At 39.2% G+C, this 17,825-nt stretch overlaps 1 protein-coding gene across 2 annotated transcripts in view; it reads right to left on the bottom strand.

The window, feature by feature from the left end:
- Positions 1–5,996: 5,996 nt before the first annotated feature.
- Positions 5,997–17,825, bottom strand: part of LOC136886075 (F-box/LRR-repeat protein 2) — a 45,395-nt gene continuing 33,566 nt past the window's right edge. For both annotated transcript variants that reach the window (XM_068230988.1, XM_067158805.2), the window contains one exon: positions 5,997–7,783. In XM_068230988.1, the coding sequence (XP_068087089.1) occupies positions 6,396–7,781 (1,386 nt within the window). In that variant the 5' untranslated portion in view covers positions 7,782–7,783 and the 3' untranslated portion in view covers positions 5,997–6,395. The remainder of the gene's footprint in view (positions 7,784–17,825) is intronic.

Raw genomic sequence — 17,825 nt, 5'->3', positions numbered from 1 at the left:
AGAAGTCGCTCACATTTCTTATTTTCAATGCAGGTCACTGAAACAGTGTTTCTATCCTAAATTTTAGCCTCAAAGTTCGATCGGCCTGAAGTTCAGCAAATTCTTCTGCCTCTTCTAATGGTAGATGTTTTGTGTCCGCAGCAGTAACAGCAAAGGGATTGCGAACCCAGTCGCATTTGTTCACGTTGAGGGAAGGAAAATATTCTTCCAGTTGAAAGATGTTCTAAAATCCGACTGGAACAGCTGTGAGAGGAAGCATTTCAACATCAATTTTTCAAATGTTAACTTCCACGGTTGAATCCATTCAGTTTTTCAGTTTATGTAAGAATATTTCCTTCCTTTTCCTGCATTCTGGGATTGAGATTATTCATATGTCCAAAAATATCAGCTACTTTGGAACACCAAGTTTTGTCACTAACGAGGTCAGCAAACTCAGGTTTTCTGTAGCAAATATTTGTAATAACTCATTTCTAAGTTCATAAAATCTGGAAAGTACACTTCCTTTGGACAACCAGCAAATTTAGGTGTGAAGGACCAGAGTTTCATGAATAGCTCCTGCTTTCTGACACATTACTTTGAGAAGTCTAGTTTTTAGAGCTCTACTTTTGATGTAATTAAATATTTCAACAACCAAGCTCATTACGTTCCTTAGATCTGAAGGAATGATTTTTGCCACCAAATCTTTCTGATGTAAAAAACAATATGTGGATCCAAAGTGCGGAAAATATTGCTTCAACCTTGAAGTAAAACCTCACATTCGACCAGGCTGAAGCTCGACTGAGGCTCCATCAGTGCACACTAAAATACAATTCTTCCAACTCGGTCTATTTTCTTCCAATGTCGCTGTCATAGAATTATGTATGTCTGGCCCTGTTGACATCAGAGGCAATTCTTTCCAGAATACGAATTGTCCAGTAAGCGATTCTTTGTTTAAAAATTTTATGTAGCTCATTAATTGACATTTTTTGCTATCATGCAATTTTTCAACTACTGTTTTTAATATCAGCTGACATGTTCTACATGTGACTAGCAATTGTATCATATCTCCCTCTCGGCAGCCTCTCCTAACAGGGAGCAACTATTTCTTTACAGGCAGGTAAAATCAAAGGTTCTGCCGCTGTATGTGACTGCATATTCCAGGCAATTATTTCTGCTACTTTATAGCTAGCTTCTAGCACATTTTCTGAATTTGTAATTGTTTTATTCATTGCCTTGCCTTCTTTAATTTGAGAAGAAGGTAAATGATTTAAATAAGCTTTATATTTATTTTCCAAGTGACTTATTTGTTTTCAAGTGTCTCTTTAGATTGCTTTGGACCATACATTCATTGTTTAATTTTTTGCCACATACAACACACTCAAGAGGTTCACGATTTCCAGATTCAGTAAACTTAAATTATAATCATAAATAAGAATCCCGATAGCTGCGCACAGCAGCAGCCGATGTGGAAGTAGCTTCTCACCGACACTTGATCCGGGTGATTCACTTGTTCTATTTTCACTCTGATGTTCTTCACTGCTATTTAATCATTGGCGTTTAATTAAAATCTTCTCCATATTACAACACAACATCTGTATACTTCAATTTTATAATATCACCAAATATTGTGCCTTATTCAACAATCAACTGACTACATTCAAACGGCTTTCTGAATCCAACTGAAGTACTGCACTGACTGCAGGTGACCACTGATTGGTTTATATATGCTCCACTAGGGTTTGGGAGTGATCGACGTGTTTCTCTAACGTTCCAGTGGTTCGTGTACCCTCCGCTAGGGTTATCAATCTTTCAGGACTGCTCTGTGAAAATGAAAACCTACAACCTGTTTTGCAGTCAGTGACCAGGTCAGGGATAGAATGAATGAAGCCCCCATCTTGCAGCAAGGATAGGAACTGTGCCAGCTGGCAAAGCCTGTCGCACTCCTCTGGGGCAATGATTAATGACTGACAGGTGAAATGAAATGATAGAGGAGAGTTTTTGCTGGAATGAAATATGACAGGGAAAACTGGAGTATCCGGAGAAAAACCTGTCCTGCCTCTGCTTTGTCCAGCACAAATCTCACATGGAGTGACCGGGCCGACGCGTTGCAACCTGAGCCACAGAGGTTTGCTTGGGACTGCTCTGTAGCGTTCGAAATTCCTCTAAAGCAGGCATAGTTACGTGCACGTTGGGGAGTGCCGCTATACTCAGCACAGCGAAACAGTGTGCCGCAAACGAAAAAAGTTTGAGAACCTCTGCTCTAGAGCAACAGCATACCAATCGCTCTCCTCAACTCTGGAGTAACATTCCTTGTGTGATAAAAGACTTTCCTCTACAAATTTTACTGCAACGTGAAGGCTCTAAAACAGCCTTCAAACTCACTGTGAGTGAGCAGTAGCGCGGCACATTTGAGTGGGGATGGAGGTAAACACTTTGGCTCAGATTAGTTCCTACCTCAAAAGAATGCAGTTTACACGGAATGACTTTATACTACTTTTTTCTTATGCTAACAGAGAAGAGACCTATCGTATTTTAGACGGAATGATAGTGATAATTTTGTATTTGCAACAGTTGTTTCAAGATACAATGAGAATTAGTGGAATTGTTGCATCAGAAATCTGAGCAGAACTGAAACAACAGTTCAACAACAGAGATGGGGAAACTGTACATTGGGCTTGCTATATCTCGATCTGCCATTCAACTGTTTGGATGCGATTACAGAACTAGAGTATGAAATTCATGTCATAAAACAAAAAGCTTTTTTACATCCGAGCAAAATAAACATGAAGGGCAGCATAGTCATTTTCAAGTTGCATTTATTTGTATACAACGAGTTATGTTTCGCTACGCATAGAGAACGTCTGGATATGTATTGCAGGACAAGCCATGTGTTGACACAGGCACCACTCCCGACTGTGGTGTGGGTTGCCTTTTCACACTGCCACAATGTAGGTCAGTATTTAATACCTGAAAATTTAAAATGTACGTAATCTCAGCTTTTATATGTCACATATTTTAAAGGTGCTTTGCTTGTTCATCCAAGAATGTTTTGTGAGGAGTGTCACCTGTAGATCCTAACCATTTCGCTCACAATGTTGGTGTTCCTAAAGGAACATAATGAACAATTTCACCATGATATACCAAAATGATACCATGGGGGCTGTGCAATTAATAGGAATATTGCTTCCCCTTGGGAAAATTATGGTAAAACGCCTACAGAAAAAAAACAACCTTCTTTTCAGTAGAAACTTGGGGAACAAAATGTGTGATTTTTTAGTTTCCTCCAAATTATTGATGGCAAGCAAATTGTAATTGTATCAATGAAAAAGGCTGGTGTCATATTCCTTTTAACGTCTCAAAATTATTAGATTTCAACTGCAGACCTGTGTTATAAACAAGAAGGTCAAAAGCAAAACTGTGCAAAATGAAGAATATCATGGCGACACAAACACTTACTGCCACAGAGCAAGTTGTCTCTCTGATAAACCCAGACTGTAAGTCATAAATGAAAGAAAAGTTCCACCTAATCAATACTATTTTATTATCACACCGGTTTCGACCTCTCAGAAGGTCATCCTCAGCTACACTAGAATTGCATTTACATACTATGCCTCATTATTGAGAGCTAATGACATACTCTAGAGTTCAACAATTTTATAGTGATTATACCCATGCTAAGAATTCAATGTTTTACATAGTTACAATTACAAAAATTAATTGCTCTTATTACACTCAATAGACATATGTAAGAACTAATATGAGTTTGTCTTTAACGCGATGAGTATGTCAGAGTATTTTTAACATAGGCATTTGCCTAGTCAGTTTAATTGATCTCCAATCTTATGAATATTTAGTCCTGTATGAAATGAACTTAGTTGAACAATTGTAAAATAGTCAGCATTATAGTCGTTTTAACAATAATTTACACTAAATAGAGAGATACGTGTTGATAGTTCAATAAAACAAATGACTAGCCAAAATAAAACATTAGTAAACGTGGTTTAACGTGCTTGACTGCACTGTTGATTGTCTAATGCGGCAGGAAACAGTGGTTTTTGCGTTGTACAGTTCGTGTTATATTAGAATAATAAGAAGTTAGCCCATAAACAGAACACTTAAACACATTAAAACAATAAAAAATTAGTAAACATGGTTTAACGTGCTTGTTTGCACTGTTGACTGTCTAAAGCGGCAGGTAACAGTAGTTCTTGCGTTGTTACAGTGCGTATTATGTTAGAATGATGTGAAATAGCCCATAAGCAAAACTCTTAAACACATTAAAACATTAAAATTACTATAATGTGCGTTGGACGTAAACTACAATTGACAGTCCAAAGTAATAAGTGACAGACACCTTCTTATGTTGTTTGCAAGTTATAAGCTTAAATTATTGTAATCATTGCCAATACGCAATGAATATTACTCAACCACTTTCCAATTAAGTATTTGTAACTTGTGGATAGTCCTATTTATTTGATGTTGACTAATGTTCTAGAAATTGTTCACTTTTTGAATCCAAGGTCGTTAATGGTGGCTCTTTCCTTTCTTATGATGGTGAATATCTGCAAGTCGAAATGATTGAATTAGAAATTCTCATTGAAATAAAGGTTGAATACTAGTGTGTGAGTTCTGTGAAAATTTACTTACTGCTGTGGGGTGGTTGAGATGTTTGCTGCTTGGCTGTCTGTCGCGTATTGTACCTTGTACTTCTGATAATGTTGTTGGCTGTTGTGAAGGAGTTGGAGGGGTGTGTAGGGGAAGCCTTGTTGTGTGTATGGGTGGGGCCGGGCGTGTCCGCTGTCTGTGCTATGGCTTGCGTATGACGCTGTTTGTTGATTAATCTAATGTAATCATTCTTTACAATTGGGATAATTTTATTAAATAAAATGTTAAGTTTTCTCAGTTGGTTCGTTAATATTGTAATTGGGATTTGTATACTGATCAAATGTTATGTATAATTCCTCGTATATATTAAGCAAAGGGCCTTTCGGATTTGTATTTAATATTTTCAGATCATTATCTATATCCGTAAAAATATGCTTGTAATAGTGCATGTGCTGTACTATTGCAGAGAAATTATGCTTAATAGCATTGACATGTTCATTATAACTTATTGCAAAATTTCTTCCAGTACGCCCTATGTAACTTGTTAGATATCAATTAAACTGACTAGGCAAATGCCTATGATAAAAATACTCCGACATACTCATCACGTAAAAGAAAAGACGAACTCATATTAGTTCTTACATATGTAAATTGAGTGTCATAAGAGCAATTAATTTTTGTAATTGTAACTATGTAAAACATTGAATTCTTAGCATGGGTATAACCACTATAAAATTGTTGAACTCTAGAGTATGTCATTAGCTCTCAATAATGAGGCATAGTATGTAAATGCAATTCTAGTGTAGCTGAGGATGACCTTCTGAGAGGTCGAAACCGGTCCTACTTGTGATAATAAAATAGTATTGATTAGGTGGAACTTTTCTTTCATTTATGTCTTATGGTGACTATCAATACGGAACAAAACAAAACAAAACAAAACCCAGACTGAGCGCACCCTGCGCTAAGGCAGCTGCCTCAGCCCTGCTTTAAGCCTGTATACAATCGTATATGAAATGTTACATTATAAAAGATGCTGGAATTGTCATTCTTCATAATGATGGACTTCATGAATGCCATTAGGATTTTCTGCACACTAACAGCAAGAGTTATGACTGTTCACACGACCATTAAGATGAACCCAGACCTCATCTGAAAAGAACACAAGCTGTGGGTTGATCATTCAATTATGCAAGATAACACTCACAATATCTCCCTCTTGTGGCTGGATCAGCAGGTTTTAAACAATGGGTTCGTGTAAACCTGCACGGTTTGACGTGTAACAGCTTTGTAGCTCTGTGTGCAGAAGAAACCAAAACCCCTACTTATTGTGAGTGATTTATTTGGTGAATATTCAAGATTTGCACAAATGTCATCCAGCTATTCGTACACGAGCACTGAGCCGGTAGTTTCAAATTTATTTACAATTTTGTGAATCTGTGCTTGTGAAGGTCGCACTTCACCAGGAAATTGCTGAACAAATGCATCGCATACCCATCAAGCGGACTCATATTTAAAATACCTTTTACATACGAAAATATGCTTTGCAATGAAAACTGTCCCTCCATATTAACAGCAGAAATTCAGACTGGCTACCAAACATGTATACGGTCCTTGCAAGGTCAAGAATTATGTGCACACCTCCCTTATTGCTGCATTAGTCTCTGAGAGCAAAAATGCTGCTGGGTTCATAAAAGGGACCCTGAATATTGCAATGAATTTGCAACTTTGGGGAACTTTCACTGTGTCCATTTACCTATACTTACTGCAACTGTAAAAATATAATCCCCAATCAGTTGACACAGCTCAAAACTTCATGGAAAAAATTCGTATGACAAATTCAAAGAATCATCTACAGTACAATATTCAGAACTAGTGTTCCCATCCAGTGAGACTCTTAAACCAGGGAGCTGTCTCTTCATTTTCTTGATAGCAACAATGTCCTCTCCACAAGAGTTGATGTCAAGACATCTCAGATATTTCATGTTATGTGGAATTAGATCCCATTGGAATTCAGACAGGTCTTGCCTCCGCAGCTTCAGATCCCGTAATGTACTCAAATTTACAATACTATTCATACCTAGTTTAGTTACCCTCTCACAACACTCAATTCTAAGGTAGTTCAAACCCTTCACATCCTGTAAGTGAAATATACCAGCGTCTGTTATTTTATTGTTTGTAGATAAAGTTAAGGAACTGAGTTGTTTAAAATTGGTAACCATCTTCAAACTAGCATCAGTCATCATTTCACAGAGATCCAAAGTAAGACTCTGTAAGAGTGGGCAGTTCGTAACGATTACATCAGTAACTTCATCATTAAAACTATATGCACGATAGAGGCTCAGCTTCCTTAACTGTGCCATATTTTCATTCTCAAAGATTTTTTTTATGAGATCTGGTTTTGTGAACTGCAAATCTTCAATTGTAAGTGCTCTTACAGTCTTGAGTCTTCGGAAATATTTGATTTTCTCGGCATGTCTGCAACAGACTGAGAAGGAGAAGAGAGATAAGGTTTCCAGCATACACGTGGACACGACTGGAAGAACACATTCACCAGACTCGCTGCAGCAACGTAATCCGAGAGTGTGTAATGTGCCCTTTCTCATGCATAAAAAATGGCGAAGATCATTCATTTCAAACTTCATATGTTGAAACTCTAAATGTTCCAGTTCCTTGCAATGGTCTGCAAGCGGTTTTAAGTAGACCGAACCCCTTTTCTCTCGGAATCTCGTCAAAATTAACACCTTCAAGTTGACGAACTTTGCAACAACCTCACACTTATCTAAGTCTGTCAACACTGTGTCTGGAATACTCAAATGTTCCACTTTTGGGCATTTTTCCTGCAAGTTTTTTAGAAAGTTTAGATCTAGATCTGGCAGTTCACTTATTTGTAACTTTTTCAACTCCGCACAATTTTCTGTTATTGCATGCAGAACTGCATCACCGTGTTCAATCTTGAGAATCAGGTTCTGCAACTTGGGAGAAATCTTGAGCATCTTCACAATTTGTTCAGAGCTTGTGTTCTCACTAGGACAATACGTTACACGCTTCCACAGCCTCGTACTCTGCGCCACTTCTCTCCACCGAGAACACACGTTCTGAATCGACTGAACAAGATCTTTCTGAGTGCAATATGAGAAGATTCTCTCGAGTACCTCACTGGGCAGAGCTTCAGCTGCGGACTTTACTGCACCCTCCATTTCTGAAAAAAATAATAAAAGAAAACAGTGTAATTTCTACACTTGGAACTGAAAACACCACCACTATTGATAAATTTGACCATAACAGGTACTGAATATTCCTGTACTGATTTGTATAAACACATTACAGAACTACACATATGTTCATACAAAAGTTCATATTCACAGGACATGTTTGTTAGTGTGTTCTGCAAACGTGATTAGAGTCACCTAGGTTGAGTCTACATCCTGTTGTCTAGTAGGCACTGGGGCCTCCATGGCCACTGAGAACTTGTTCCATGCGTGATGGCATCGACGCGTGTAAGCTACCAGTAGCGTGCTGGGGTATAACCATCAATGCTGCATTCACCTGGTTCCACAGTTCATCTTTGGCATTGGGTCACAGCGCTGTACCCATAATTTCACCATATCCCACACATTTTCGATTGGCGACAAGTCCAATGAACAGGCGGGCGAGGGCAACAGTCTGACATCCTGTGACAACAAGAAGGCATGTGTTGATGCTGCAACATGTTGTTGCGCATTGTCCTGCTGAAATATGGTGTCTGGAGTGTCGTGCAAAAAGGGTATAGCTACGGGTCGCAGGATGTCATTCATGTAGGCCAAACTGGTCACAGTGCCCTCGACACGTACCAACTGTGATTTGTGGTTGTACCCAATACAATAAGGCCTAGAGTTGGTGCTGTATGTCCTGTGCAAATGCAGTTAATGTGATGCTTCTCCCCCTGTCTGCGACGAAGCAAAATGTGGCCACCGCGTTCAAACAAACAGAACCTGAATTCGTCCGAAAACACTATCTGCTGCCATTTCTGTCCCCAGTGACATCATTCTGTACACCATTGCAGTCTAGCATGTTTATGCACATCAGTCAAAGGTAGGTGGAGAAGCGGGCGACGCGCTGGTAACTCAGACCAAAATAAAGAGCGATGGACTGTCACTCCTGATAGTGTAGCATGAAGCAAATCTGTCCTGCAATGCTATTGAGATGAGGGGTCCCTCTTCTCGGGGGATGGTCTGGGTGGTGCGAACCATTCTGAACACACCTGTTGCACTGCCGACACACTTCGTCCCACACGAGCAGCATCACGTTCTCTCATGCCAATCATGCTCCCTCTCACTCTTTTGATGGTGTGGTTCTTGCATACATCTGAGAGGCATCCTGCACATCTGCTCAAGTCACACTGATCCAGTACCTTCAGTTCATAATGACAACGAGAGCTGCAGTCGGTGGTGGTGCGCCGAGATATTGATGTGAACCTTGAACCTGAGGGCCAACATGGTTCAAATGCTAATCATTTCTTCAGAACATACCAATGCACATGATCTGTGAATATGAACTTCCTATCTCTAGTTTTTTAAGGTGTTCTGGTTTTTATGTACACGAGTGTATTTAAAATAGAATTGTGATTAAATCTGCCTTGTCAATACACTTTCTGTTAATGAACCTTATTTATTCATTGTACATGTTTCGAGAACAACAGATATTATACACAGTACTGCCATAAGTTCTGTCCATACTTTCAATGCAAATAATTACTAAATAAAACTATGCAAACTCATTAATATACAAATATTCTGAATAAACAAAAAAAAAATGCTACAGAATGAACACACTCTTATTCAAAATGATCACCACATGCAGCAACACAGTAGCGAGGCCACTCAGCAACAGCTGCACGAATAGTGAACAGTGGATTCTTTTAACATCTCAATATTCACATAATAACAAACCTATTCAATACTAAAAATAAGTGATAGATTCTACATATCTGTTAAATCATCACAATTTGTTTATTCAAACTTATGATACTGGTTTCGACAATAATGTCTGTCATCATCAGCCCAGAAAAACTTTACACATTCAAAAATACATTGAAATAACTCTTATAATTAAACTGTATCAGTAATTTAAAAATATTCTTGTCAAGGCTAAAATAGTTTTTACAAATGTTAACTGATAGTCATTATTACCCAGTGAGATGTACACCGGAGCAATTTTTATTCAAAAGGAATAACAAGTTAAATTTTTTAATACTATATAGACCCTACTTGTGGTAAAATATTGATAATCATCACTTTTTATCAGTCGTAAATAAGTATAATATTTTTATTCAATAAACAGCTTGAGTCATTTTTAAAAATAGACAGGCACTATAGTCACTTCTGATATGTTAAAAGAAGCAACCAGATACTTAATCAAAGATCGTTCCTCAAAAGTATATGCAATAGAATTGTGTGAAACAATCAACTTGGACTAACAGATATAGTCAAAATTATCAATATAATTATATCCAATATAAACAGAATAGACTGAGTAAGTCTTGGTGTTAACAGAGTACTTATTAATACGTTCTCTGACAAGTTCTTTACAACATCTTTTTTCACTGAGTGTCGTAACAAGATATAATGCGAGATTGTTGCTATAAAATAACCGAGAGCAAATGCCTGAAAACCCTTACATCTGAACTGTTTTGACATTTTTGACATGGTCTATTGGTGAAAAACATCTAATTCCCTCCATGTGTAACTTTTTGTGAATAGTAAATAAAATAAAATCATGAATATCATAAATAAAAATATATAAATAACATTACTCAAAAACTTCATAAAATACTTGAAATAAATTAAATTAATAAACATAATTAATCGAAATGTCCGCAGTATGGGCGCCAGAGTTCACTAGAATGGATCCCTCGAATTTAGATAGAGGATAATAATTCTTTATATCCCAGGACGTGTACATAATGCTGCGTACTGGTACATCTGCTGCACGCCTTACCTAACCTCCTGAAAACAACTAAATAGGTAGGAACTGCACCCAGGTTCATCATTAACTCCACTGATTCTGAAATATCTAACTATATTCTCAATGAAATTCGTGCATGAGCACCTCATCAACACACCAAAATACACTTATAATACACAAACAAAAGATTGCTGGAAGACTCCATATTTACAACAACAACAACAAAGAACACAGTGAGAAAACGAAATCGAGAACTAAGCTACCATTTGTAGATAGTCCAATGAACAATGTAATAAGAGGCATGATCTTTTTGCATTAACGATAAACGCGACAAAAAATAATTTGAAGCGATTTTGCAATATGTTTACGAATCATATGTTCCTGGTTAAGAAAATATGGATATTATGTTCGCAAATTAAAGCGATAAGGCCATTTTAAAGTGAAATTCAATTATATCGCGATATTACAGCAAAATCTGTAGTGAATAACGAACTTGACATTTTGTTCCAAGATTATGTATGAAAAGAAAAGGAAGAGCGAACAAAGATTAATCAACAGGAAAGAAATATGTTATCATTAATGTTCTGGAAAATCTCTGTAAGACATGGCATCAAAGAAAAGGGTTGGCTCCAGGCCTCTTGCCAAATGAAATGTTTGGAATGTTGTTCTTTTGGTGGCTGATAATCCCTCCCCAGCCGTCTCCTCACGGCATTGTGCAATCCTGGAATACCTAATGACGTCAACAAGCAGCACAATTGACTGGTGTATTTTGGCCTCGAGGTCAGGTGAAATTAAGAAAGTGACTGATCACAGACAGTAAAGAAGATGGGTCGCTCGACAAGTGTCACGGTGCACAGCAGAGCTAAACAGTTTGCGATTGAAGGTTTATACGTTTACGAAAGCAATATTTTAATGTGTAAATTTTGTAATGTTCGTATTGAGTGGGAGGAAAAAGACACTGTCTCAAAACATTTTTTAAAAATAAGGAACATTCAGAATGTAAATTTAGCACGCCAACAGTGAAACGGCAGTCCACAACAGAACTCTCATTGGATATGCAGAAGAAAGCTAGAGTGAAAAAATAGAATTTATTCACGAAACAACAGCGATGCTACTCAAAACCAACATCCCGCTGGAGAAGGTAGACGACCCTGCAGTCCGGAAATGGCTTCAGAAGTATGTACCAGGTATGTCCAGTCTATCAATTAAACCTCCACAATCAACGATCAGTGATAGTAATGAAACTTTTAATGACTAATTTTAGAATTTCATTAAAGTGATATGCAATATCTATTTCGCAAAATAACGCAAAAATTAGTATCCTTTTCGCGAAATCCTTAAAAACTTAACGCGAAAAAATCATGCCTCTAAATGTACATATCCCTTCACTGTCTCTGTATCAGTACGACTTGCCGATTCTCATAATTGGTACTTATAACATCACACAGATAATGTACCTCGTAATACTGTGTTCATAGACTTTAACACTTGTTGTAAAGATATGGACATATGAGTAACACACGCTTGTCGATCCTGAACATAAATTATGGAAAATCTGAGATAGCTTTCGCCAACATATAATGCCAGACCGCCACAAGTGCTACAATACTTAATGCGTAAGCACTCCACAATTTGTCGATCAGTCACTTTCCATGAACTTAACAAGACTACTTTCCACGAACGTTTTAAGTCCAGTCCAGTATAGTGCAGCAGTCTCACTCCGGTACCGTGTGTGGTCTCCTTCCTTCTCATACAGTGTGTCTGGTTGTGGTTCATTTCTCGTACCTTGTGTGCACCACTTCATTCCTCTACAATGTGTGGTCTCCTTCCTTCTCCTACAGTGTCAACACTCCTTGTCCGTACCGAGTTTCTCTGGTTGTAGTTTCCTTCCGTAGTGATGTCGAAGTTTATATAAACATCCGCTTCTCCCTTCCTCTCAGATGATACGCCGAGATAGATCCTCGCCAGCCAATCATGGTAGATCCTCTGGTCAAGACAATGCCCTGAACTTCTTCTTGGTCCCAAGACATAAACAAACTCTCGGGTGTTTCACATGAGTCATAGAACTTTCCTAGTACAACAACAAGCTCATCTTATAAGACTGGGATGTATACGTGACTCATGCAAAGTTTCCAAGTTCCAATATAGCAATGTTTTCCCACTCGTTGTTCAAAACAAATTACTCATACCTACATATGTGGAGACCTCCCAGCTTACAAATATTAATGACAAAATATACAAATGAAATACTGACGATAATAATCATAATAATAAATATAATAATAAATCAAATACTGACACAAATATCTCTCACTTCTACATATAGTGCGAGGGTGTGATATATGTACTATCACACATGTGAATTTAGAATTTTCCATTCAGAATTGCCAGGTGGGCAATAATTCCATTGTGGAGATTTATCTCCCGTATGCAGTTATCAGACTGAGCCTCTTATAAGGGCTTCTGATAAGCTCACCTGCATACACCCCAGCGTCAGTGGGTAGGGTCTGACACATCCCACTCTGATGAGTCTAGTGTCAGACCTAAGACGAAACACTGGTTAATAGAGCAAACGCCTGAAAAGCCTTACATCTGATCTGTTTTGAAATTTTTGACATGCTTTATTGGTGAAAAATATCTAATTCCCTCCATGGGAATTTAGAATTTTCCATTCGAATTGCTAGGCGGGCAATAATTCCATTGTGGAGATTTATTTCCCGTATGCAGTTATCAGACTGAGCCTCTTATAAGAGCTTCTGAGAAGTTCACCTGCAGGAAGAACGCTCGTCTTTCATCAACATCTCTATGTAAGAGGACGTAACTTCCACGATATCCCCTATTTTTGATCGGCCGGGGTGATGCTACAACTATAACTCTGCACCTCGCCGAGCCAATTCAGCATAACGGCTGGCACCAAGTTGGAAGCCGGCCCCCCAAACGACAGTGTATACCTGCCTTATTCCTGATGTGGATCCCGCCCTTTCTGAAGAAGATATTCTCACCGATCTTCGCACAGCCGGTGTCCCAGCACATGATGTTTTCAGGCTCTTGGACGGCTCCACTTCCTTACCGTCAACGCAGATTTTGGTCTATCTACGCAGCGAGGATGAAATGCTAAGCCTCCAAGCCGTCGGCGCGACTCTTCACCACAGATTCTACGAAGTGGTGCATACTTCTTCGTACATCCTCGATCAGCTCTTCGCACACCCATCTTCTCTTCCAACCGTCAACGAATCTCAGCCGCCATCGCCTTCCCTCTCCACTTACCCCACAACTACTATGAACCACCACCACATCCGCCTCTACCTCATCACATATTCACGTCACTACTACCACAACTTGCCACCCTTCGTCCATCATGTCATCATCGTCCCTCATAATTTCCTCGACTTCCGCACAACTTAGTCCCCAGCAACTCCCTGCCACCACCTTGGATTCGACCGCCGCAACACCTTCATCGCCCCAGCAGCCTCCACCGTCATTCCAAGCCATGTCTAGTTGTGTTATCCGTGGCATCAAACCTACCATGTCCGAACGGGACATCATACACGAACTTCATGCAGCAGGCGTCCCTGCCCATTGCACGTTTCAAATTCACAACGCCCAAGGACCTACATATATGGTGCGGCTACACCTTCCTACTGAAGATGATGTCCAACACCTGATTAGCAGCGGCGCCCGTATCTACAGTCATCACTACAGAGTGGAGCCTTCTCGTTCTCCACCCCCAAATGTTCGCTCTCAACGCAACACTTCCTACCGTCACCCCCGGCCAACCCCTCCACCTGTTCCACCCCCTCAACCCGTTTGTCCACCCCCTCTCCAAACTAGCTTCTTCCTCCCGCCTCTTCTGACATTAGACCTCCTTTGCTTTCTCGCCACTTCCCTATCTAATACCACAGCTACCCTTCATCTCCTCACATTGCATCTCCACCCTGGAGCTTTCTTCTAACCTACACACCTCGCACACATCATCCCTTCAATTCCATCTACGTAGCCACGAAGCCCCATCCGTTATCATTCCACACTCCTTCTTTTACCCATCTTTCTTCTTCATCACCTCTCTCTCTCTCTCTCTACACATCTCCCGCCCCGAGAGAGAGGGTAACTCTCTAGGGGGCCGCCCCGCCCTATGGACGGGGTATGAAAACTTTCTCAGACAGACGGACAGTTCACCAGCATACACCCCAGCGTCAGTGGCCAGGGTCTGACACACCCCACTCTGATGAGTCTAGTGTCAGACCTAAGATGAAACGCTGGTTAATATAGCAAACGCCTGAAAAGCCTTACATCTGATCTGTTTTGACATTTTTGACATGCTCTATTGGTGAAAAATATCTAATTCCCTCCATGGGAATTTAGAATTTTCCATTCGGAATTGCTAGGCGGGCAATAATTCCATTGTGGAGATTTATCTCCCATATGCAGTTATCAGACTGTGCCTCTTATAAGGGCATCTGATAAGTTTACCTGAATACACCCCAGCGTCAGTGGGTAGAGTCTGACACTTCCCACTCTGATGAGTCTAGTGTCAGACCTAAGATGAAACACTGGTTAATAGAGCAAACGCATGAAAAGCCTTATATCTGATCTGTTTCGACATGCTGTATTGGTGAAAAATATCTAATTCCCTCCGTGGCAATTTAGAATTTTCCATTCGTAAAGAAGTGCATCGAAGAATGGATCTTATGTAGCAGATTTGCGAATACAGACGCTGGTCTGGAAAAGTCTTGAACCAAGACGGAATGTACAAGAAGAACAGTAAGGCGCGAATTAGCGATACACAAAGAGACAGGAGAAAATAGTGTTTAAATGAATAGAAAATTCACCTGGGGTGCCAAGTTGATAGTAGTTAAGTTAGAGAGTTGGAGAGGAACTGACAGACAACGGATCAAAAGAGAGAGCGGGGAGGGGCGGGGTATACTAAGTACGAAGAGGGGAAGGCGCAGTGGAGGAGGGACTGTTGTCAGGAGGGCGCAGGCAGCGGTAGGGGTAATATGCGAGCCTATTATGTATTATTTGAAAAATTGATCGATTTTTTGGGTAATTTAAGATTATTCAATATTGTAATCAGTGTATCAAACAAAATTCTAGGTTTTTCAGATAAGTTGTTAAGATTATGATTTAGTACTGGTCTAGTAAAATGTAGCATTGTTCAGTTAAATCAAGTAAAGGGCCCTTATCTATTATTTCAATGTGTTTTCACATGTTGATCCATCGCAGAAAATTTTCTGTATTTGATTGCATTTACGTGTTCCATGTGTTTGAGTCATCAGTCCACATACTGGTTTGATGCAGCTCTCCATGCCACCCGATCATGTGTTAATATTTTCATTTCTACATATCTATTGTATCCTACATCTGCTCTAATCTGCTTGTCATATTCATACCTTGGTCTACCCCCACTGTTCTTACCACCTACACTTCCTTCAAAAACCCACTAAAGAAGTCCTGGGTATCTTAAGATGTGTCCTATCATTCTATCTCTTCTTCTCATCAAATTTAGCCAAATCGATATCCTCTCATCAAATCGATTCAGTATCTCTTCATTCATGATCCAATCTATCCATCTCACCTTCGGCATTCTTCTGTAACACCACATTTCAAAAGCTTCTATGCTCTTTCTTTCTGAGCTAGTTATCGTCCATGTTTCACTTCCATACAATGCCACGCTCCACACGAAATTCTTCAAAAACATCTTTCTAATTTCTATATCAGTGTTTGAAGTGAGCAGATTTCTTTTCTTAAGAAAGCTCTTCCTTGCTTGTGCTAATCTGCATTTTATGTCCTCCTTACTTCTGCCATCGTTAGTTATTTTATAACCGAAGTAACAATATTCATCTACTTCCTTTAAGACTTCATTTCCTAATTTAATATTTCCTGCATTACCTGCCTTCGTTCGACTGCACTCCATTACTTTTGTTTTGGACTTATTTATTTAGGTCTAGAAAAGGCATTTAATAATGTTGATTGGACCAAGCTATTTAAGATTCTGTAGGTGATTGGGATCAGATACCGAGAACGAAGAATTATCTACAATCCCCTGTCTCATACATCTTACACACTAAATGGAATAGCATTGCCATGGTGGTTTCTGCTAAGGCAGTCAGTAATTCAGAGGGAATGTCATCAATTTCAGGTGCCTTCTTCCTATTTAGGTCACTCATAGCTCTGTCAACATTCTAAATTTTTTTCTGCCATTTATTTGCTTTTTTAAATTTGGGCAATTAAGAATGCACCTAGTAATTTAATTTAAAGTAAAATTTTAAACAGGATATGACAGTGTAGGATGTGTAAGATTATATCAATCTATGAAGGTCTAGTTTGGAGGATGCTGACCTGTCATACCTGCAGTGCTTCAAATGGTAATGTGTCCTGCTGTATCCTCACTAACATGTATTTTAAAATTTATTCTTTCTGGTGAATTTTCTTTATTTCAATTTGGTGGCCAGCTATTTCCTGGATTTTATAGTTTAATTAGGAATTTCAGTTGTCATGAGAATGGTCATTTGGGGTAAGATTAAGATCTTCATTCATGTGCGTAACTAGAGATTCTCTGTAGAATCTTTTGGTACTAGGGTAAATTCCGGCAGATTATTATTTTTTTGTCTCTCAACTCTTCCTTTGAAATTTTGAAACAGAGCTTGCTTGCGGGGGCTGGGGAATCCCTGTGTCGTGGGATGGGACATCCCTAAGCAGATTTAGTTATTAGTTAATAACACCCTTGAACTCAGCTACATTCAAGTTCTTCTGTAATTCTGGCCGAAGTTCGATGTTTCTGCTGTGTGTGCTTATGTTCCAGCGACCCCAATACCACGGTACATGGTGATTGTTTGGAGCCACTAATATCCGATGATGGAATGGGAAGGTGTTCCTTATGGTGGCAGTCGGCAGTGCTGCGCCAGCATCCTCCGCCTGCTATAAACCAGTTCCCTATCCTCGTGGACTGTGCAAGATCGCAAAGGTAGGACTGCAATATGAACGTTCCTGGCAAAACGAAGATAAACATTTATGTGGTGTTGCTAGAGTCTTCAAACCTCCATTAAACCTCACTTAATTTCCTTTATTAAGAAGATTGTAATTCTCGAGCGTAGCTCGAATTTGGAAGGTGGAGAATGTCACCTATGGTGGGATAGCAAACTGTAAATAAGCATTGTGTATTTACCTTCTATTTTCAGAAACCTCAAGAATAGAATTTCGGACTCAAACTTTCGAAAATCATCGATTATAGAATTTCTTAATATCTTGTTTTACCATTTTATTTTTCTGGACAGATCAAGATATTATTTGGAACTGCA

This window comes from Anabrus simplex, chromosome X (genome assembly GCF_040414725.1).
Source record: "Anabrus simplex isolate iqAnaSimp1 chromosome X, ASM4041472v1, whole genome shotgun sequence".
NCBI lineage: Eukaryota > Metazoa > Arthropoda > Insecta > Orthoptera > Tettigoniidae > Anabrus > Anabrus simplex.
This window is presented reverse-complemented; position numbering and strand designations above follow the sequence as displayed.